The sequence below is a fragment of the Tubulanus polymorphus genome, chromosome 5 (assembly GCF_964204645.1).
Source record: "Tubulanus polymorphus chromosome 5, tnTubPoly1.2, whole genome shotgun sequence".
Classification (NCBI taxonomy): domain Eukaryota; kingdom Metazoa; phylum Nemertea; class Palaeonemertea; order Tubulaniformes; family Tubulanidae; genus Tubulanus; species Tubulanus polymorphus.
Window position 1 is genome coordinate 1170321 of NC_134029.1, and position 23825 is coordinate 1194145.

General features: G+C 37.7%; 3 protein-coding genes across 4 annotated transcripts in view; 2 read left to right on the forward strand and 1 right to left on the reverse strand.

Annotated features, from left to right (window-relative positions):
- The window catches only part of LOC141905295 (protein unc-13 homolog B-like), a 77747-nt gene extending 65631 nt beyond the window's left edge, over window positions 1-12116 (forward strand). Inside the window, 21 exon segments of the mRNA XM_074794127.1 lie at window positions 1351-1478; window positions 3985-4100; window positions 4626-4688; window positions 4762-4865; window positions 5235-5385; window positions 5462-5530; window positions 5743-5832; window positions 6128-6453; window positions 6765-6977; window positions 7345-7585; window positions 7939-8016; window positions 8223-8300; window positions 8380-8468; window positions 8683-8844; window positions 8938-8992; window positions 9109-9180; window positions 9408-9503; window positions 9991-10216; window positions 10295-10390; window positions 10751-10910; window positions 11207-12116. Coding sequence (XP_074650228.1) covers window positions 1351-1478; window positions 3985-4100; window positions 4626-4688; window positions 4762-4865; window positions 5235-5385; window positions 5462-5530; window positions 5743-5832; window positions 6128-6453; window positions 6765-6977; window positions 7345-7585; window positions 7939-8016; window positions 8223-8300; window positions 8380-8468; window positions 8683-8844; window positions 8938-8992; window positions 9109-9180; window positions 9408-9503; window positions 9991-10216; window positions 10295-10390; window positions 10751-10910; window positions 11207-11498 — 2905 coding nt within the window. The 3' untranslated portion in view covers window positions 11499-12116.
- Window positions 12117-15501: 3385 nt separating this feature from the next.
- Window positions 15502-20757, forward strand: LOC141906056 (uncharacterized). Its single transcript, XM_074795211.1, has 3 exons — window positions 15502-16282; window positions 18271-18360; window positions 18455-20757. The coding sequence occupies exons 1-3, from the start codon at window positions 15751-15753 to the stop codon at window positions 18664-18666; spliced, it is 834 nt and encodes a 277-aa protein (XP_074651312.1). The 5' UTR covers window positions 15502-15750; the 3' UTR covers window positions 18667-20757.
- Window positions 20758-21414: 657 nt separating this feature from the next.
- LOC141905769 (thymidylate kinase-like) lies at window positions 21415-23578 on the reverse strand. 2 transcript variants are annotated; one of them, XM_074794785.1, is made up of 5 exons: window positions 23372-23578; window positions 22867-22975; window positions 22304-22394; window positions 21682-21870; window positions 21415-21610 (listed from the first exon to the last, which is right to left on the reverse strand). In XM_074794785.1, the coding sequence occupies exons 1-5, from the start codon at window positions 23559-23561 to the stop codon at window positions 21500-21502; spliced, it is 690 nt and encodes a 229-aa protein (XP_074650886.1). In that variant the 5' UTR covers window positions 23562-23578; the 3' UTR covers window positions 21415-21499. The 2 variants fall into 2 exon arrangements, with proteins under 2 accessions (XP_074650886.1, XP_074650888.1); XM_074794787.1 differs by having other exon boundaries at window positions 21514-21603.
- Between the last annotated feature and the right edge of the window lie 247 nt (window positions 23579-23825).

Sequence of the window (23825 nt, forward strand, 5' to 3'; positions counted from 1 at the left end):
GTCTCTGATTCACTCTGGGAATTTTTTCTGTAATCACATGAAAAAAAAACAGGGAAAACTCAGGATTTGTAAATGGGTGGAAAGTGGCGCCACCTTGTGTGAAGATGGGCACGGAGTTTCCTGCATGAAACATCAGAGCTATTTATACCGTTGTTCTTTGGATTGTTGGTTATTGATTTTACTACGCGGCTGAAAACTGCTGTTAATCTAATAAAATCTCGATAAAGTTTCGATATCTTTTTATGGTTTGAATATTTCATTAAATTTATTTCTTCGATCGCTGTAAAAAATGACGATAAGATATTTTTCATTTAATTTATAGCAGTTATAAACCTCCTCCTCCATCTCCTGAAAACAATCAGTATCAATATCGTTATCGGTAATTTTTGTGTCATCGTTTTTATTTTTACGATTAATTTCTCTATTTTTTCGAAATCGAAACTCGCTGCACTTAATTTTCTGAATATCTCGTTTAAAAACGACGATTCATTTCGATTCATTCGACGTTGATTCCTTTTCGATTTAGATTCTAGATTTTGATACTTGGAATTTTTTTGATGGTTGTTGATTTTCTGAAAGTGGTTTCAGATTTCATTTCTCCGTTTTATCAGGTTTTTTTGACCTGTTTGTTTTGTTTTATTTTTCTGGACATTTTTTTTCATATTTCGAATGTTAAAAATTGGATGATTCTCTTTTATTACACGACTAATTGTGAGTGAAATATTTCATCCATTGTTTTTACCTTCTACGATGTGCTGGTTGCTATGACAAATGCTAACGGTTGCTCATTCTCCCTCGGCAGGGATTTGAATCTGATGACATCATGACACTCTGCCATGGCACTCAACCTGGCCACACTAGCCCGAGTGCGCAGGTTAGCTGCTGAAAATGTGTGGCACCAATCAGATTGCCTGTTTTATAATCTCTATAGCAAATTTCACGGATTTATTGAGCTGATGATGAAATGTGATTTCTGATTGGCTAATTATGATATCATCTAAGTTGCGCATGTCCGTGCGTACCCATGGGCTAGACGGGCTGGGTTTAGTGCTGTAGCTGAGTCTCACCACGTCATCCAGTTCAAATCCTTTCCGGGGAGGATATATGCTGGTCGCTATGATACGTGCTAATGGTTGCTATGATATAATGAAATATATTTCAAAAAGTAAAGAGTCATGTTAATGTTCATTCATTCACGATAACTAATTATGCATGCCCCGCCCATATTCCCGCCTGTGTCCATTTGATTGGCATGTCAGTCTGCTGTATCGTCGTTGTGGTCGTCGTCGTGGTAACGGTGTTGCGTCGTCTGCTGGTCGTTTATCTCGACGAGTCGTCGTATTTTTCCAGGGACGAAGACAACGACCTCAAATCGAAACTTCGACAGAAATTTAACCGAGAGTCTGACGACTTTCTCGGCCAAACGATTATTGAAGTGCGAACTTTGAGCGGTGAAATGGATGTCTGGTATAATCTAGGTGGGTTCATATCGGCCCCCTCCACCCCCCTACCACCCCCCTCCCCCACTAACCCCTAGTTCTGTGCTTCTGTGCTGTTATGATGTTTGTTTGATGCCGTGTTTCTTGCAGGGACGAGGATGAAGATATAAAAGCCAAATTAAAGTCCAAATTAACGCGTGAATCTGATGACTTTCTCGGTCAGACTATTATTGAAGTTCGGACGTTATCCGGTGAAATGGATGTATGGTATAATTTAGGTCAGTTTGGTATGAAGTACATATGCTACATGTATACCCTGTAACAACACACTATCAGTCATATAGAGATACATCCAGTACTAGCTAATCACTCAGTCCGTTTAACCCTTTCCTGGTGGTGGTGTTCGATGCAATACCCTATTGAAATGCGTAGTGATCGTAGTTGTTAATAGGTGGCACTCCTGGCAAAACATGTAAACAATTTCTTCAGTAGGATGAAACAATTGTTTTCGCAAAGTTCAATCGAGACTTCCCCAAAATCTGTCCACCAGGGAGGGGTTAACCGGACAAGATTTTAGTCTAAAGAAATATCTGATTTTTAGTTGATGCTCTTTGAGTTTTGGAATTGGGTCAAGGTCATATATTATACTCACTCCTTCAAGATTTCAAAGATATTGAAGCTAATTTGTTAGGGTTATAGATACATGATGATTGTGAGATTGTGAACTGATGTTGTTATGGGGATTGTAAACGCAGCTATACATGTATGATTTTAGAACATAACGAATGTTTAATTGTCCGCGCACAAAACAATGATAATAATCGCTACTCTGATTACTTTATCAGAACCTCTTAGATTTTAGTTTAGTTTTTAGATTTCATCTATTTCATCATTAACTGGTGGTAACCTTCATCCATTGTGTTAATACAGTGAAACTTGCTGCTAAAGTCGTCTGAGTCGTGACGAACGTTGAGGATTTATGCAAATAATAATTACTTATACCAAGTAAATTGAATTAGAAATGCACAAATTGGGATTAAAATAGTGATGACATTTAGTAACGTGACGATTTGGAAGACGACGACTTCACAGAGTTTAACTGTAGTTCAATTTCAAATTAATATCATTAATTCGAAGCAATTAACTAATGAAATAAGTCTTTATATAGTCTATATACTCTATATACATACAAATAGATCAGTATTTTCTAAAGGGTCTGCTACCCGTACCTACTGCCGTATTTGTAATTGGCATCTTGAGAATATAATCTTATTGAGACAAACCCCTGCGATGATTCTAAGAAATAGACTTAATGCAAACTTTTCATTAAAATGTCAGGGTTATTGGTGCGTGTAGCGGGTCGAGGTTATTGGTACACGTAGCAGATTCCTCTCTGTATATTAATAATAATAGATTGTTATCAGTTATTGGAGCTGTCTCTCACTTCAGCCGACTGTATTGAATATTTATTGCTTGCAAAGATTTATTTTCATGATTGTAAATCTTTCTCTTGTAATCATGTTATTTCGGGGACGGATCAGGGAACACAAGGAGCAAGTGCTCCTGTCGTAATTTTCCTATTCCCTTTAGAAAAACAATGACATTTTCAGCCCCTTGTTTTCGCTTCACAGCTTCAGCAGAGCTATTTACTCTGTGTGACAACTTGGCCCTCTTTAACAGTGCATGCCCTATTTTCATTTCTTCTTGATCCATCCCTGTCATGCTACCACCAATTCGCAACAAATCTTGACTTATAATTTTCAGTGTCGATTAACCATATATTTCTTAGCTTCGGGCTGTCTTTACAAATCAGTCTCTAAAAGATTTGGACAAATTGATAATTGAACAAATTGTAAATTCAGCCTGCGAATTCTTCAATTCTAGTGAATAATTTATATGTATTGATTTCAGGTTTGTTTTAGATAAGAACTGTTTTATTTCAGTTGATTGAAACGACTTGAAACCAAATGAAATTCAACTGTTTTTGTACCCCACGTCTACTCCTAAATATCTGTTGCCCGTCCCCTTTATCCGATGTGTTATGCCTACATGTAAATATTCTTTAAAACTAATCATTCACCCCTCGTTCTAATAATTCCAACCTACTATTTATGAATCGGAAGAACTGAATGAATCTAACACAGAGGCTGCAGTTGCTCATAAGTTGCTCATAAGTTGACCTGTGAATAACTGGTTTTACTGTTTTCATTGTCATTCAGTAATCAACTGGCTAACTTTAACCGTCTATTGAGCAACTGTAGCCTTAGTTTATAAACCCTTCAATCATATCCTTTATTCCATAATCTATATTCTAGATTGATTCTCTAATTACCTTCATTACCTTCCCAAAAACTGAGCCCGGTTTCTTAGATGGGGTTATAAGCACATCAAATATTCTAAAATTTATTGAGTTATTTCTATGATTTTGATGGCTCATAATATTGATATATCACCAGTCTATGAAACCGGACTCTTGAGTTTTCTGATATTTCCACACAATTCAGTAATGTGATAAATGATATAATTTTGTTATATATTTTTCTAGAGAAAAGAACAGATAAATCTGCAGTATCCGGTGCTATACGTCTTCACATATCTGTGGAGATCAAGGGTGAAGAAAAAGTCGCCCCTTACCACGTTCAATATACATGCCTTCATGAGGTAAAAATAAACATCTTCAAAATTACCGCTCAGCTGAATCCAGTTCCATAGTTGTCAATACTACCAGGTTCAGTTCCACGCTTTGAGTTAGGATTTGATGTGTTCAGAGTAAACTCTAATTCACCACTGTGGAACTGGATCCGGTGTTCAGAGTTAACTCTAATTCACAACTGTAGAACTGGACCCGGTGTTCAGAGTTAACTCTAATTCACAACTGTAGAACTGGATCCTGTGTTCAGAGTTAACTCTAATTAACAACTGTGGAACTGGATCCTGTGTTCAGAGTTAACTCTAATTCACAACTGTGGAACTGGATCCAGTGTTCAGAGTTAACTCTAATTCACAATTGTGGAACTGGATCAGAGTTAACTCTAATTCACCACTGTGGAACTGGATCAAGAATATCAAAATTTGTACATTAAAATGTTTTAACTCAGTCAGATTTTACGCGATAAATTAAGAACTGGGTTCTGGACAGCATTTTACTGAGATACAACTCATAAATGGATTTTTTTGAATTTGTAGAATCTATTCCACTACCTCTGTGAACAATCCGGTGGTCAGGTGAAGTTACCTGACGTCAAAACTGTGAGTATCTGGCGTCTTCGACCAAATGTACTCCTAGATTCAACTGTAATTCATTTATTTGTGGTATTTTCAGGTTCAGGATGAAGCGTGGAAAGTGTATTTTGATGAACCTGCTCAAGAGATAGTGGATGAGTTTGCTATGAGATATGGTATAGAATCAATATACCAAGCCATGACGTAAGTTCGAACGGAATTCAGGGCCTCATTCTAAAGACTGATCCAATTCTGCTGTGGATGTGTATAACCCAGAACCGTGAAACTGGATGCAGTGTTAACTAAATTCCTTGTGTCAACTGAAATGAGGCGTAGTGGAAATTAACCCTATGTTTGAAGTGAACACTGATACTGTTGAATTCTGTGCAGACTATCATTGATTCAATGATGCACTAAGTATATGAAAATAGAGTTTGAAATGTTTCCTTGAGCTAATGGTTTATTCAATGTTATAACTATATCCCTATAGTCACATCTACAGGAATCTGATATTGTGTCAACATTAAAGATTATGATTTGATTCTAACCGATATATTTGCTGCTATTTTGCAGGCATTTTTCCTGTCTGTCTACGAAGTATATGTCTCCAGGAGTACCAGCAGTAATGAGTACTCTACTCGCCAATATAAATGCCTTCTATGCACATACGACTGCTTCTACCGCAGTTTCTGCTAGTGATCGATTTGCTGCTTCCAATTTTGGTGTAAGTATCCGTTGACTTTACCCCCCCCCCTCTACGTGTGTTCTTTGACTTACTGATCTGATTCTCCATTTTGTAGAAAGAGAAGTTTGTCAAATTATTGGATCAGCTTCACAATTCATTAAGAATAGATTTGTCAGTGTATAGGGTAAGTGTGTTCTACAGGTTTACGGCTCTGGACTAGTTAGCTGCGAGTCTTTATGCAGAGTTATTGCCGATCTCGGTGATTCTTGTCGAATGAGACCAGAAACTAGATCATTCTCAATTAGTTAACTTGAGAGTCAATTTCTAATCAAGAGCTAAGAAGCTCATGGTTGATCTGTTTAATGATGTCCTGATCTGATTGTTGATTGTTTACAGAACACTTTCCCTGCTTCTGATCCTGGTAGATTACAAGATTTGAAATCCACTGTTGATCTCCTAACAAGTATTACGTTCTTCAGAATGAAGGTACCTATAACTCTATCACCTACTCGGCCATTCCTGAATCTCATTGAATTTTGATTGATATTTCATCAATAAATGAATGCGAAGATAGAACTTAATTCTTTTAGAAATTGAGCTTTCACTGCTACTGCATAGATTAGCTTCAACAGGTAAATGAGTGAAGTCAATGGAGAAACAACACAATCTCCACCTTATGAAGTGACTATATGCTGAAGTGACAAAAGCTGAATTTCTGATTTATAAATTCAGTTAATCAACAAAGTACTACCTGTTTTCAGGTTTATTGAGTTGATCCCAGGTTAACGCGACTCCTCTGCAACTATTATTGATATTTCATGCTGTTGATGTTGAATATTTGTAGGTACAAGAGTTATCTAGTCCACCTCGTGCCAGCACTGTAGTTAAAGACTGCGTAAAAGCGTGTATGAAATCCACATATCAATTCCTATTCGACAACTGCTTTGAATTATACACGCGGGAATTCCAGACCGATCCTTCAGAACTAGCGAACATGGAAGATCAAGGACCGAGTCTGAAAAACTTGGATTTCTGGCATAAAATAATCGCTCTTATCGTTTCTGTGATCGAAGAAGACAAGAACAGTTATACCCCAGTATTAAATCAGTAAGTTATTCCTTCCATGAAAATTCACTTTATCTTCGATTATGGTTCTTAACTGGAGCTTTGAAGAAAACATGAGCTTTGAATAAAGAATATTATCTATAAATATTGAGCGCTTGTTAGCAGCTCGGTGTTACTTCTCCCCAGGGAGAGATGACTGATACATGTTAGAGTATAAAATTGGCCGGGGTAATAATACCGAAAAATGTAAAGCGCTCTCTGAGCAGCCTGGCTGGATTTAGCGCTATATAAGACACATATTATTATTATAATTATTTGCTTTAAGATTAAAGAAATTTCTTTTTCTGTTACAGATTTCCACAGGAATTAAATGTTGGTCAAGTGAGTGCTGCGACAATGTGGAGTTTATTTTCTATGGACTTAGCGTATGCTTTGGAACAACACAACCTCGATCGATTGTGTAAGAGTTCTGAATATATGAATCTACATTTCAAAGGGAAATGGTTATACAATAAATACATAGCCGATGTGCCTCCGTATAAAGATGCAGTTCCTGATTATCCCAAGTAAGTTTTCAGTTTACTTTGCTTTGTTAGAATTGAGAAAAAATACACCGCAATCTTGTTGTTGTGTTGGCGTTTAGAACTATTTCATGAAGATATTGCCTTGAAAGATATTTGCTTTTTCAAATATAGTTGTTATAATTATAGATTCAGTTTAGTTGGGTTTATGGAATTGAAACAGCTACTGGTCACAGTGACCTGTCCAAATGTTGTCTTAAATCTTAAAGATGGGCTTAAGTTTGTTAGATCTTGTTAAATATAATCCATGACTGCAACTGACCTCTGGGTTCATCGTGTAGTTACATTTACATGGTTAGACCATGTTTATATTTCTAGATAATTTATACACATTTCATGTTTGTATTTTTAGATGGTTTGAACCGTTTGTAATGCAATGGCTTAACGAGAATGATGAAGTATCGATGGAATATTTACACGGTGCGTACGATCGAGATAAGAAAGATGGATTCCAGAAGAGTTCAGAACACGCTCTGTTCTCGACATCAGTCGTAGATGTTTTTACTCAATTAAACCAATGTTTCGATGTTATACGTAAACTTGAGTGCCCAGATCCGGATATATTGAAGAATTTCCTCAGGAGATTTGCTCTGGTGAGTTACAATTCAGCTCAATATGATCTATAGCTCTCTTAAACAGCCTACGACTGCTGCTTTCTGTACCCACCCCCTCAAGAGCCACCCTCAGACAATCTGCTGTTTGCACTCCTCAGAAAAGAGGCTTGGGAAATTTTACTCCATCAAATAGCAACTGTCTGAGGATGTGGGAGTAGACTACAGGCAGCAGAAAGTTTAGCTGTATAAAGCCTAGCTTTCTGGTATTACTGAAAGATTTCAGTTACAGGGTCAGGTCATGGCTGGACAGACAAAGTTCTGGTTATATCCCTTGATTTTTGTACGAGGGTTAAATGGGGTAGTATAGTGAATGTATATATCTGTTTTGATAGACTGTCCAGCAAGTATTATTAGCCTATGCAGATATCGTTAGAAGAGACTTCGAAAAATATACCGGAAAACAAAAAGTGGTAAGAATCAACATCGCTTAAACTAATCAAACTAATTAACATCACTTAATGAGAAACTGGTATTAGAAACTCACTAATTGACATCTCTTAATGAGAAACTGGTATTAGAAACTCACTAATTGACATCGCTTAATGAGAAACCGGCATTAGAAACAAATTAATTGACATCACTTTAATGACTGATTGTGTTTCAATGAATGTTTCAGGCGTGTATCCTGATGAATAATATACAACAATTAAGGGTGCAATTAGAAAAAGTATTTGAGTCCATGGGAGGAGAGCAGGTAAGTGAAATTCAATTCAATCTTCTGTGAACGGTTTTCGCGATTAAACTTATATATGAAATATAATCTCTATCTGTAGCTGGAGAGTGATACTGCTGATATATTAAAACAACTCCAGCAAACTCTAAATGGAAAATTAGATGAACTTAGTCAAATATTCGCTAAAAGGTACGTATATCATCAGACTGAATAGTTGTGGTGGTCTTAAATCATAAGACTGGTCTTGAGTTGTTAGATTGACTATAGAACTAAAATGGTCTTGAAGTTGTTAGATTTACTATAGATACGGTCTTAAAACTAGGCCTTGACTGGGCAACTGATCCAGAGTTCAGTTCCACATGTTATTTGTAATAAGTAAAGAATGTAATCTAATGTTCTTCAGCCTTGAGCCTCAGGTGCAGCAAAGTGTCCAAGAACTAGGTACGTTATTGTCTAAAGTGAAAGGTGCAGGACAGGTATCATTGGCTCAGCCGAGTCAACGTACTAATATACAACAGGAATCTGATATGATTCTGAGACCTCTAATGGATCTATTAGAGGGCAGGTAAGTTAGTCGCATCATTCAACTATTCCTATAAGATTCAATGACTGTTCATTCTGTAAGTATTTGAATGTGAAATTTTGTTCGTTTTAATAGTCTGTCAATGTTTGCTGAAGTTTGTGAAAAAACGGTGCTTAAAAGACTTCTGAAGGTTAGTGCAAACTCAAATACCTAAATTTCAGTGAAATATGGTTAGGGTGAGGACTTCGGACTGCTTGAGTTTCAAAACTGTGGGGTATAATTTCATCTGTGATTTTCATTCTTCAGGAATTGTGGAAAATTGTGATGCATACTATGGAAAAGACTGTAGTCCTTCCACCTCTGTCAGATCCGAGAAACGTAAGTTCTTTTAACTATAATTTACCTCATCTAAATCTTACAAAAAATCATTAATCAAGAACCATTTAAAAACAGCTTGTGGTATTGGTCTGTAACTTTAAAAGATAAATCTTGGTTTGTTTTTCTAATAATCAATATTTCCGGTGGTAGTATCAGATTTCGTATAATCACAGTTAGTTGATTAATGTATGATTGCGTGATTTAAATTAATAATGATTTAATTACAGCTTCTACCCTTACCTCCAAATACTCAAGCTAAAATCGAAGACATGTCTCGACTATTCTTGAATTCTGTTAGTCAGATGCCGGTTGCCATGTTACAGGTGACAATAGTTGTGACATTTAGTTCCATTTTTACGTTATTCTGTTCTGAGTTTTATAGTCGTGTTCGTAGTTCATCCGCTGTAAGCACTGTTCATTTGTTTCCTTGAATCTCATCAGAAGCAATTTCAATTATTTGTGTTCTTGTTCTTCTACTTTCTGATCGTTATAATCTAGTTTACTCGGGCTGGGGACAGTTGCAGAGTCAGTCTTAGGATTCAAGACTTATATAGATAATCTTAAATACAAGTCTTAAGATTTATAACAAGACATCATTGGATTTTTAGTCAGGACTGCAACTGGGCCCAGTTCCATAGTTGTGATTTGAAATTTGACTGTTGAGTTTAAGTAATTTGAATGCAAGAGAACTGTGGAACTAGGGTCTGAAAATACATCAAAAGAATTATCGTCAATATCTGAAGTTTAGAATTTTACTGAATCTTTAAGAGTATCATCTATGTTATTACTAATTTGTTGTCTGGTTTATAGGACATCTCTAAAGAAGCTGAAAAGAACTTGACTCCGAAACAGTGTGCGGTGTTAGACATGGCTTTAGACACAATAAAACAATACTTCCACGCCGGTGGTAATGGGTTAAAGAAAACATTCCTGGATAAGAGCGCTGAATTACAGTCGTTAAGATACGCATTATCGCTTTACACACAAACAACTGATACATTGATTAAAACATTTGTATCAACTCAGTCTTCTCAAGGTAAATCATCGTTAAATACACATTTCACCTTATTAATCACTAAACAGCTTTAGTTAAGATTCATTCATGATTTCATAGATCAACCGAGTTCTGAAGATCCAGTCGGCGAAGTTTCGATCCAAGTTGATTTATTTACACATCCAGGAACTGGAGAACATAAAGTCACCGTTAAAGGTAAGAAAATCTGCTCCAAATACTGAGTAAAATATTGTTTAAAAAACCTTTAAACACATTCTCCGCAAATTAAGAGATATATCATAGTTCTGGTTCTACCACCATCGACAATTGTAATGACACAGATCCCGATTGGCTAGAAATTTGAACAATCTCTAGTTCATTCTCGATGCTCATCGGTCAATTGTGAGCTATGGCTAACCGTAATAGCTCTAGCATTAAATTGTTTGAAAAAATTATATGGAGAAAAAGTTCAGCAACCCAGAAGGCAGCACCGTACATCTGGCACAGTGAATCTGAACTGAAAGTTGCTTACTCGAATCAACTGGTTATGTGAATAGTTTCTATTGTTTATTTCAGTGGTCGCGGCTAATGATCTCAAATGGCAGACGACAGGAATGTTCCGACCGTTTATAGAAGTGAATCTGATTGGTCCGCATCTCAGCGATAAGAAACGCAAACATTCGACGAAATCAAAAAGCAACAACTGGTCACCAAAATTCAACGAAACATTCCATTTGTAAGTGTTCATTTACTGAATTAATTCCTCGACCCTCTGAGCACCACTCAGGGGGTATCATTGGCAGGTTCCCCTCAACCTGCTGTCCTCCAATAAGGAGGTATTATTAGTAGATTAAGAGAAGCCAGAAAAGAGAAAGTGATGAAGACACTCGACGTTTCCCCCCTTGTGCGTATATTTCAACTAAACCTCCTACCCTTAAACGTATTCATACAGTATTTGTTAAATAGATGGTCTCTTTTTGAGTCGACAGTTTATAACTATTGACTGAGTTGATTGTATTTATTGAATTGTAGTATCCTCGGCAATGAAGATGAACCAGACGCCTACGAGTTACATATTTGCTGTAAAGATTATTGTTTCGCTCGTGAAGATCGTCTGATCGGGACGGCTATAATGCAGCTGAGAGATATAATCGAGCAGGGTAGCTGCGCGTGCTGGTGCTCGCTAGGACGAAGGATTAACCTCGATGAAACTGGTTGGACGATATTGCGTATATTGTCGCAACGAACGAACGATGAAGTCGCGAAAGAGTTTGTGAAATTAAAATCGGAATGTCGTCATCCGGAGGAAGTGCCGGCTACGTGAAGAATACATCATACATCGGACATTTTATAGATCGCACAAATAATGAAATCGGGACCAGCATAGACGCACAGGTCGAGGCCCGGTCGAGGCCTGGTCGAGGCAAGCATGAACTGAGTACGTGACTCATAACGTTGTGGATACTCTCATTGTATAAATACTATTTTCAAGTAATCTTGGTGTGATGATCAAATCTGAAAATCATTTTTCACAAAGTATATTACTACTTTTCTCTTGAATTGGTGCCTTTAACTGGAATTATCGGGTATTTCTGAAATCTAATACATCCATATTTAAATATATGTATGAAATTAATTGATGATGTAATAAGAATGGATGAAATAGACTAAAATAATTAAATCGTGTTCGGTATGTATAGAAATAATCATTAAGTATATCATGAACTATATATAAACAATAATATTGCAAACAGAGAATATGATAATATAACGTCAATAGTATATTTGTATATAACACGTTTTTGGGGTGGGTTTAAAAGTGCCAATAATTAGTTATAAAAACGATGTAGAAATATGTATGTTAAATCTTGTAAGTTGTTGCTATACGCGCCATCTTGTTTTCATTCGGGGCTTATTTAGATATATACGGCAGTCAATAATGTTACAGCTCTAGTGTTGAAATAGTGTTATTATTATTATTATTATTATTATTATTATTATTGAAATTTATGTATTGCGTCCTGAAGATGTATGTGTTGATTATGTCAATTGAGAGAAAATCAGAGAGGGAGGGAGGGAGAATTAAAGGGGAGAGAGAACACTCTTGAATTTACAATGAATTCCTCCAGTGCGAGTTCAAGGTCGAATGAATATTCTACTCAATAACTAGGTCACTTGAATTAACTAGGTCAAGGTTAGATATGACTAGCGTTGATTCTCTATTGACTCTTACTGTTATTCCAGATAAAATTCTAACTATTTGTTTTTTGTGATAATTATAATTTTGTATTTATAGTTGTTGATATTTACTTATGTTTATTTACTCTCCTTTCGCGGTGGGTGCATTTAACCATTGTCTTGTGATAGATCATTTTATGTAGCGATGTATCGAGTTGATTTCAGAATCTCGAACAACTCTTGACTCCAGTTGCACAGTTGTGACTTTAAGCAAGAAAACTTGATACGTGAAAGTTTAATGACGCCGTATATTGCTTAAATAGGCACTTACAGTCTTCGGTGACATATGATATGAATTATAAAGGATCAATAGAATTATTTTGGATTTGAATGACCCCGCTATATTGATGATGTAGTGCACATCCGCTCAAAAACTTGTTAGATCGACTAGAGAACCACAATGAACTTATACTGGTCTTAAGTCGTTAGATTTGGCTATCTAACCAAAATGGTCTTATACTGGTCTTAGGTTGTTAGCTTGACTATAGAAACAAAATAAGCTTTAGACTGGTCTAAATCTTAGCCATGACTGTGCAATTGGCCTCAGGTAATTAACCCTACAGCCACGTGTAATGATTGAATAGTAACTGATGTGAGTTACTACCCGTCGAGTAAGTTCCGTTTATAATTTCAGTTGTATCGATATTAAACAAATACAAGCCATTTTTTCACCGCAAATAGTGAAGCGTAATAATGAAGTGTTCCCATTAAATATTTGTACAGTGGTAAAAAAGTATTTTTTTACTTCTGATCAACAGTTTTAAATGTAAAGTAGACAAAGAATAATAGATGCTATGTATCGAACCCCTATAATAGATATAACTACAATTTTTGTACGATTTTTATAAACCTTATTATAAACGACAATAATGATAAATGGACCTCTTCTTTAAGTCTGTGTAATCAATGTTTCTCTTGAGAGTAAATAATCCGAGTCTCCTGTATTTTACCATATATCGGAATTCATCTCATTTTACCGTAAAAAAAAGATGCAATGCACAAAAATTGTCACGAGCAGAGAGAATATGGCGCTTTGAAATATGAATTCAACCATAGTTTTAAAAAGTCACTTCTCCCTATAATCTTGAAATTGGTTGAAGTTACTGTCACTGAAAACTAGCCTCAAATTCTTGTATTTTCTAATAAGCGGCCATTTTGAATTGATTGAACGTAGCTGGTAGTATACTGAAGCGGGGCTACGTACTTGTGACAAATTGCTCATTTAGAATTAATCAGCAACGAAGAGTTTATAACAAACCAGAAAAGTGCCTCATCTGACTCTGGGATAGATTCACCTTCATTTGTGGAGTAATAATGTCATATAGATGAGTTGTTGTCCTGCACATAATAAATAGTATTGTCATCTTCATGTTTGAACTAATGCCATCTAGAAAAATGAACGAAGTGTCCTTTGATTGTCGATTCCTGCTGCCCCAGAAAATACCTGGAGCCAGTTCCACAGTTCTCACTTGTGATCTTATTGAAGTAGACGGTATAGTTACTGATCTTAACTCGAATCTGATCTATAGTAAAAGCAATGATTAGATATCCATTGAACTCTGAACGAAAGTCCCAGGTCTGAGAGTTGTGAATTGTAGTCTCTTACAGTCAGTCAATTAGTCAGCTGTGGAACTGGGTCTTCTGTGTATCGTATATTTTCAAATGATACTTAAAAATGTGACAAAAGCTTCTAGTTACGCGAGACTATATTCTATTTAAAGTCTCGGATTCAACTTTCATTCTGGTCATAACTTCAGTTCTAGTCTAAAAAAAACAAGTTATTTTTGAAAGAAAAAATCAAAAAAGGCTCTCGTTGAAATGTTTCTCGTATTTCGAGATGAATTTTTAAGTGGGTCGAACTGATCAAAAGATATAGTAGATATTTTCTGGTATGAATAGAAAAACTAAAGCTTTTTTTGTTGCTAAAAAGTTCTTTATAAGTGTTCTCTGTATGTTTGTATTATATGATATTCATCTAAAATTACTATTATCAAAAACATCGTCATCCGAAACGTTTTTATCATTGGATGATTCGTTACAATTTAATATATAGAAGGTTGGAGAATAAAATTAATTAATGATATTTATATTGAAATTGAATCTTCTTTCGTTTTGTTTTGTTTGTGGTGGATACTGGGACCGCACGACCTAATTCCTTCCCAAATCCAGTGTCTAGATTTTATGGACGATTATGGTTAATTGTGTGTGCCTAATTATGATCTTAACCTATTTGATCGCCATCTATTGCATTTTCCTCGAACTAATGAAGATCGGCCCGCCGTTCAACAGAGGTCACTTGTACCAAGTTTCACCCATTCGCCATCTACCGGACGTCCTCTGCATTTCATGGGCTTGGTGGCAGCACCATACGGTCCCCAAGCGGAATTTCTGTAAACTAATACTAGCGGGCTGGCGCACCGGGAAGTGGCACCAGTCGAGCTTAGCACGAATCGGCGAGCAGGCACCCTCGGGTCCAGACACTGAGATATCCCAGGTCTAACTAAGATATCCCGCGGTCCAGTGCGATATACCTGGATCCGGACACTGAGATATCCCGGGTCTAGACACTGAGATCTGAGACTATGCCCGGGTCGGCCCCGATCGCCGGGCGGTCCCGGGGCCCAGCCAGACATTACCCGGGTCCAAACACTGAGATATCCCGTATCCAGACACTGCCTGGGCCAAGGACACTGAGTATCCCGGGTCCAGGGACAACCTCGCCGTATGGGGTCGCAGACTCTGAGTCCGTCCAAACAAGTCGGCCTTGCCTTTGCCGCGCCGGCGCGGGTCGCACTTGGACCACCCGACCTCCGGCGTGTGTTGGGTGGAATACTCTCGCCGTACGTTGGGTTCAGCAGGAAAGTGTAATTACACATCACATTGTGTCATTACAGAGAAATGTCATCACGCTTCCCTGGGTCCAGGGATCGCCGTGTGTTGGGTCCTCCATAGAATTTCGCGCCTTAGATTCGTTCTATTACGTCACATCTCACGTCATCCAATCAACGACGAGAAGCTTTGTTCGTCGTCAGTGACGTCACTGATAAAGTGAACGCCTCTCGTGAACTGTGTGCGTGTAAATGGGTCAAATAGAAATTAGTATTTATAACACTGCGAAACACTGAACTAAATCATTAAACGCCAAGACACCATCGTAAAAACTAACCAAAGACGGACAATGTTTCTCTAAGATTTTTTCTCTGACACGTTACTGAATGGGTTCATGACAGAAGATCCTTTGTGTAGAATCTTTCTTGGTGCTGGTATCAGTGGAGCTGTCACAACACTGAAATCAGCTGACGAGACAATATATCGCGTTTATACACAGTAGCCGGGGGATGGTGGATCAAAACGCGAAAATGATTTCAAACCGTTCTATACAAGACGATGTTCAACATTTCGGCGTTAAACAAGCGGCACAATGTCTATTGGATATGTCTAACGCCAGTAAAACTGATACCGTTTGGATTTACAGTGAAGCAGACGCTACAAATTCTAATAACAACGACGGAGAAAGGGATAGAACGTCGTCTTGTTTATTATCACGGATATTAAACGATTTAAACGAGGAGATATTACAGAAAACAGAAACAGGGGGATCTAAGAACAACAACACGCGTAAACATCGCGACAGAAATATGGGTGTTGGCTCAAATCAGATTGTTAAATTAGACGAGCGACGCAGTACAACTAGTCGAACGATGGACACGCCTACTACTCCAACAACACGAGCGATGTGTACCGCGGCTGCCGAGGCGACCGTCGTCGTACAATACGGTGCTAAAAAACTACATAAATGTCATTATATAGGATGCGAGAAAACGTACGGTAAAAGTTCACACCTTAAGGCACACCTCAGAACGCACACGGGTACGTAATCTATTATTCGTTCGTTTTTTTTCTTTCGATAATAATTAATTGCGCATGGAAAATAAACGTGGTGGCAGGTGCGAGCGGTGTGTGTGTATGCGCTGTCATTAGAGAGTAGGTCACACACACACACAGTACTGGTGTTGTTGTTTCCTAGTAATCGCTATAACAGTAACAGTACCTACCGTGTGGTGGTTGCCATTCGATTCAAAATAAACCGACGCACACGCGGTCGTCTGATCCAGGAAACGGGTCGCGCTGGGAAACATAACAAACAAAAATTCAAAAGCGTATAGTTTGAATAGAATGGGTTTTTATTTGCCGCCCAAAAATTGTCGCTGAGCCAAAATATTACAGTTTGTGGTGCAACATTAGGCTATGTTTTAATTGATGATTGATCGTGATAAACTATTGAAATATTGAAATAAATCCCAAACATTTGATATTCTACTTAGCTACAGTTGACGCGAATTAGTTTTATTCGACTAACTTCTGGATTCACATAAACTACAAATCGCCCAGTTGAAATCAAACTGTCGATTACTTTTTTAACTTAAAGTAAAAGGTATATATATATATGTGAATAAAGCTTTTTGGAAGATTTTTCGCATCCTTGATGTCAGAGAGTTTGGTTAAAAAGGCTTTTGAAATTTCCCTTTTTAAGTAAAAAAAGTCAAAGCTTACTCGTTTCGTTAATAGTATTGCGTCACAACTAGAAGGCATCGGTTGGCGTCATAATTGATCAGGTTCGAACCCCTATATACATATAATTCGAATGGATATTACAAAACAAGTTTCGCTCGTTAGAAATACGAATTTTGGCGAATTTTGCTGTAATGATACTGCGACACAATGTAATAATGACCACGAACCCTTTAACACTTGTCGTACTGTAACCAATTATATAGATATACACTACCCATTGATGGTCAATGATGTCAATTATTCTGTTGAAGAACCAACCGTAGCGATAGTACAACCGTTAAATGGCCATTTACGATTCCATATATACTATTGATGGCCAACTGCTATCACAGTACTAGACAACATTTTCTCCTTTGTATTTGTGGAGATCACGCGGTGGGTAATAGAGAAGGGGCGTTGCCCTCCGGTGACACCTAGGTCCCCACCAAAACTCATCCTGGACGCAGAATACACCGATCCCACATTAAGAATAAACAGCACAAGTCTGCCACGGGTTCAACCCTGCCATGCTTAAAATACAGTAAAACCTCTAAAACGTCTGTCCAAGTGTTCGCTAAGAGAATTCTGATTTACAATGGGTATAATACGTACATGTATTATCGACTTATTGACTCGCCACGATCGGAGGATTGATACACTGTAGACCTAGGCAGATTTTAGGACGAGACAATGGCATGTTTCCAGAAAGACCGCCCACCCAAATAATATAATTAACAGCAGTAGCTTGAAATAGGATTTATCATTATTACACGACAATATAATCATAAGTATATCTATCATACATCTACACAGGTTATATTTGAAAAAACCACATTCTTAAGTCAATTCACTAATGTGCCACACCCCACACACACACAAGTATATATCTGGCAGTCATAGATGTGTAATCTATTTATAGTTAAAAATACATCCAATAATGTATAGATACATAATATACATCACAAAGTCATACAATAAGAGCGACAGATAGTGTTAGATTTCACACACACACTCTCATACTGGCGATAAATGGGTGTGTCCAGCATCAAACACTGGAGAGACCTGAGCAAGTGGCCTTCATGTGAAAATCGCTATCTTTAGTTAGTTACGATGTATAAATATATACGATAATAGTAAACAATGTATCGTTGAGAAATCGATAACTTCAACGGAAATATTACAATGCATGATTACTAGAAGTATATAATTACATTGTGTAGTTGAAATCAATAAAATTATAAACATTGAAAACTCTGAGATACGGATTATCGGAGACTAACCACTTGTTTTACTTTGTTTTATAGGCGAAAGACCGTTCCCGTGTACCTGGCCCAGATGTGAAAAAAGATTCGCTAGATCGGATGAATTAGCTCGACATTTCAGAACTCACACAGGTCCGTATTCTGCGTATTCTGCGAACCAACTATTCTCATTCACTAATAAAACTATTTCTTAACGGAATCTATATCATTTTTCCATTCGTTTCAGGTGAAAAGAACTTCTGCTGCCCGATTTGCGATAAAAGATTCATGCGAAGCGATCATTTAAACAAGCATGCCAGACGACACCCGGAATTCGAGCCGAACATGCTGAAAGGAAAACGCGGAGGCAACTCGACAAATGCGTGTAGTAATAGTAATCTAAGTGACAGTTCTTTGTACAGCAATAGAAGTATCAGTCCTATCATCAATCAAAGATAATGCTTTTGAATGTACACGTGTATATCTGCTGTAATTATATCATATCTATTTATAAGTGAAATCTCAACCAGAGAGACAGGGACGAGAAGTGTGGTTTATTAATATTCATTCATCTTCATTAATTACTGCGTGCCAACTCAAGCCATTAACAATCCTAATTAGTAGATCAAAATTAACAAAAAATATTTTCAAATTTAGATTTATTGAATGATTGATCTTTGCTCTTTGCTGTTTGTATAGAGTTACTGTGACATTTAGGTGCTGCTGCTGCTGCTGCTGGTGGTGCTGGTAATGCTGATTGGGTGTGGTCTCCTCTCCGCCGCTACCGGGAATTCAAGATTCAAAACTCTAAACTTAATGAGATGATAGATATATACAATAAATTGTATTTATGAAGTTGTATTTATTGATATCAAAAAGTAGTTCGTATGATGTATATGAACTGATGGCCGCTGCTGGAAACGAGGTGGAAGGGTGCTACTCTCTCCAATCATCTATACTATACGGGGTGCCCCAACCAGTGTCTGTAATTATACATAAAAACCCTCCAATAAGAATATTTTATGAATGTTAGAAATTTCTGTTGTTTCATTACAATGAAGTTTTGGAATTACTAATGATTCCGAAAGTTATTGAATGAAACGTTAACACGTTTTGGCTGTTGACCACAGCGATCGAGTTGTGTATTGTTAGATTCAGTTATATTCGCTACATTTCATGATATAATCAATAATTTCTTTGCCGGCAGTTTCGAGACTTAAATTCCCATCATCAGATAGAAATATAATAATCACCAGGCCAGTTTACCAGCTCCTACGTGCAGCCGCTGTTAAAACTGTTTAAACTTGAGTTTTCATTTATTATGTTCAGTGTTTTTGTAACCCCTCCAGAAATCTAACGCCATTTTCGACATTCAGTCGACCACGTCATCATGATGTAACCTATAGCCTAATACACAGTCTAACGGAGTTCCGCGGTTCCACAGGGGTTCCACGGTCCCACAGGGGTTCCACGGTTCCACAGGGGTTCCACGGTCCCACAGGGGTTCCACGGTTCCACAGGGGTTCCACGGTCCCACATGGGTTCCACAGGCACACGGGATTTTGCAGTTATGAATGTTTTGATAATCGTTTTTGTTGTTCTCGTTTTCTGCATCCAGTATTGTACTGTCTTCCATGGAATTTTTATCGTCACAACTGCTTTTATAAAATATTCTGTCGTGCCTTCTCCTTCTCCTTCTCCTTCTCTCTCTCTATGATTTTTACTGGTTTCAAAAAGTATAACAACTGCTGTCAGAATATCACGTGACCTCTATTCCCGGATGTGTGCATTTCAATATATGTTGTTTTCATTAATTTAACTTATACGCGTACATGATTCAATGTTCTATAAACCAACTCGGTTTGGTTTCGTTAATGGACCGTATATCAAGATTTTATGTGTCTAAAAACTGTTGAACTGGGACCTGTTAAAAACCATTAAATGTACTTTATTATACATAATTCAAAAATGTCGTGTATTTGTTGATATCCAAAATCTGATAATTTTGGGATGGATACAAAACTAAAAATATATATCGTACTAATCTTATATGGATCGGTAAAGTGATATCTCATCATATTCTCGTAACGACTGTGAGGTATATATTGATATTGTGCTAACTGATAACGCATTTACCGCAATTAACACTAAAAAGAGACGTGTGCAATTTGATTAATATTTTTCAGTACGAACAATTGCAAAAGTTGGCCATTTCCAATGATTCGCCTTTACGACATTTAGAAATGGGCAGCTGTTCCAGAAAAACTCACTAGCTTGAAAACAACGCACATTAATCTACTTAGATGAATAAAAATGGTGACACTCAACTCTATAAATTTACTTTTTGCTGTAATTGCGCCTTATTGGCTAGGATTGGACCCGCTCACTAAAAATCCCTTGGATGTATATCGGTTATGTATAATTGTAGACGTATTATAATCGCAGCAGTTCGGGGGAGAGGGTTAATATTGTTTCGATAGGTTTTTCAAATGTTTGTTAAATTATTGATGTAAATAAATACATATATATATATATTTATTACGTCGTGTATATATATTTTGTATATAGATATTTTAATGAAATCTTGAGACCAACTTTTGTTGTGAAGAAACAATAAAAGTTTTACAATTTTATGTGTAAATTTTTCTTTTGTTTTTCTTAAATCCTAATGGTATAAACGAGTTTATCGGGAGGTGATGAGCACTATGGAAACATGGCGGTCGCTTTTTTTAGCTTTTCATTCGAATCTAAAACCTAAACCGTCAAGTGCTGCCGCTAAATATATCGTCGACGGCGAATGTGTGAACTTTAGCCCGCATGCCACAGTAGGAATATTGCGTTATCGTGTTAGTTCACCTATTCACCGCTAATGTAATATCTAGGGGCAGCACCTGACGGTTGAGATCTTTCAGCAATTTTTTAGGCTACCTGGATCCAGTACCACAGTTGTGAGTTAAACTCAGAGTTAGAATTAGTTCAATTTCAATGAGTCAAATCCTAACTCAGAAATACGGAACTGAGGTCCAAAACCTAGCATAAAGGATTTTTTTTAGAAATAAGAAAAATATTCGATTAAAAGAAGCTCCAAGATAAACCTCTCGTCAATGTCAGGATTCAAACAATCCTGTCTGTCAGGAATACAATAAAACATTAATAAGTCGAGAACAATTCAATCTTCAATATAGAATACAAAAAGGTATTAATTTATTTCAAATGCTAGACGGAGGTACAAAAGGAAACATGGTATAAATTGCATAATTCAGATCGACGATTGATTTTCAACAATTCGTACTCAGGTCCATAATTTCTTTATTTCATTATTGTTCACTGACTCAATGACTGTCACAGAATGTCTCAATATTTCACGATGAACCTCATCTACTGACCGACCTGCATCTATTTTCTGAATAGAAAAAAGAACATTCAAAACAATTAGATGGGGTTTTAATTCAAACAAGATGTTTGTTAACTTACCACCCAATTATCTTCAAACAGCTTCTCATAAACAGTTGTGACTTGATTCTGGAAGTTTTGAGATTCATATCGTTCATCCCCGAACCCACCTCGCTGGGCGGCATCTTTAGCGGCCATGTTTAAATATAGAACAAGATCAGGGCGAGGTAGACCGACGTCGGGCTGTCGACACCAGTCTAAATCCATTCCCTATCAAATTAAATATATTATGATATCAATATGTGACAATGATCCAGTCCTACCCTCTACTCAAACCCTTCATACAGATGACTGAAAATCTTTTTCAACCAAATGGACTCTTGAATTGTCCAGGTTCTGAACTGAACTTCGGTCTTGAGTCCAGAGAACTGTGGAACTGGGCCCAGAACAGTGAACCTTGAGTCCAAAACTGTGGAACTGGGTCATGAACAGTAGAAGTGAGTCTTGGCTTCAGAACAGTGGAGGTGAGTCTTTGACTGACTTCAGAACAGTGGAATTTGGTGCAGACGCGTCCTGAACTGTGGAACTGAGTCCTGAACTGTAGAACTGAGTCCTGAACTGTGGAACTGAGTCCTGAACTGTAGAACTGAGTCCTGAACTGTGGAACTGAGTCCTGAACTGTGGAATTCATTTGAATATTTACCGATTTTGCAGCTGTAAATGCAACCCCTGAAAATGCATATCTATCGACAATTAGGCTTGTTCCTGATTCTAATAATGTCTTCATTTTTGGACTGAAAAAAAAAAAAAATGTGAATTGAGGTGAAATATTCCAATTGGGGCTGTTTTCATGGTTGGTTTATGAGAGCTCTGGGGTTGGGGCTGAAGAGCGATGTTACCCAGACCGGGTATCTCTGGGGTTGGGGTTGTAGAGCTCAGGGTGCCCAGGCCGGGTATCTCTAGGGTTGGGGCTGTAGAGCTCAGGGCCGGGTATCTCTAGGGTTGGGGCTGTAGAACTCAGGGCGCCCGGGCCAGGTATCTGTGGGGTTGGGGCTGAAGAGCTCAGGGCACCCGGGCCGGATATCTCTGGGGTTGGGGCTGAAGAGCTCAGGGCACCCGGGCCGGATATCTCTGGGGTTGGGGCTGTAGATCTCAGGGCGCCCGGGCCGGGTATCTCTAGGGTTGGGGCTGTAGATCTCAGGGCGCCCGGTCCGGTTATCTCTAGGGTTGGGGCTGTAGAGCTCAGGGTGTCTGTCTCTTACTTACACTAATTCCCATCTGTTCGCTGAGAATAATAAATGTACAACGTGATCGTCAAGGTCGGATTTATTCTCTAAATAAGCGGAGATCATTTTTCCTATTGATGTTGTTCGATCTGAAACCGAAGTGAAAAGCAGCTAATAGGGGGACAAGTCCATGACAGCAAACACTGGGGTGTGGAGGGGGTACGGGGATTGTAGTTTAAAGTTAGAGGGAGGTTGGCAGTTCTAGTTCTACCTATCCTGTTGAAGATATTTATATTTGCCAGGTACGGACTTTTGTTGTTAAATCAGTGAGTCGCGATCGGCACTGATATGTATCCTACTTGTATAACAATAACATGGCTTCACTAGGATTCGAACCTCTCGGTTGTGATTCAAACACCTTATCCACCATGCCACAGAAAAGGACTAAAGAAAGGTAACTATTAGATCAGCCAGAGTTTAAGACGAATTTAGACGAGTTAACCAATTTAAAGATTAAGAAGTTATTCAAAAAGACAATTTCATACCTGGAAATGACATTTGAATCGCTTTGTGGTCGAATTTCCTGAGAGATTGCACGAGTTTTTTCGATTGAGTTGATTTACCGCATCTGTCTCCTCCTTCCAGCACTATCAGCGCACCTCTTGAACCGGTCGTCATCGCTCTTCTCGTCGATAAACCAACAGAAAATACTACAGAAAACGCCGTTCTAAACATTCAACTTAGCCACCTAGACTGGTTGCCAGTCCAATTCTGCGCCACCTGTCGGAGGTAGACCGGTAATCAGTCAAGGCACCACATTCACAATGTTATTCAAAAATGTGTTTACCGTCAAGAATTCAAGCATCTGATTACCGTATAGAAATATCTAAATATATTGATGAGTTTTTATTTTAAACTGTATCATCTACAAAAATTAATCTAAAATTGCAAAATCCTATTACGCGTTTTAGTGTTACTGACTGAAACCCGGAAGTAAAC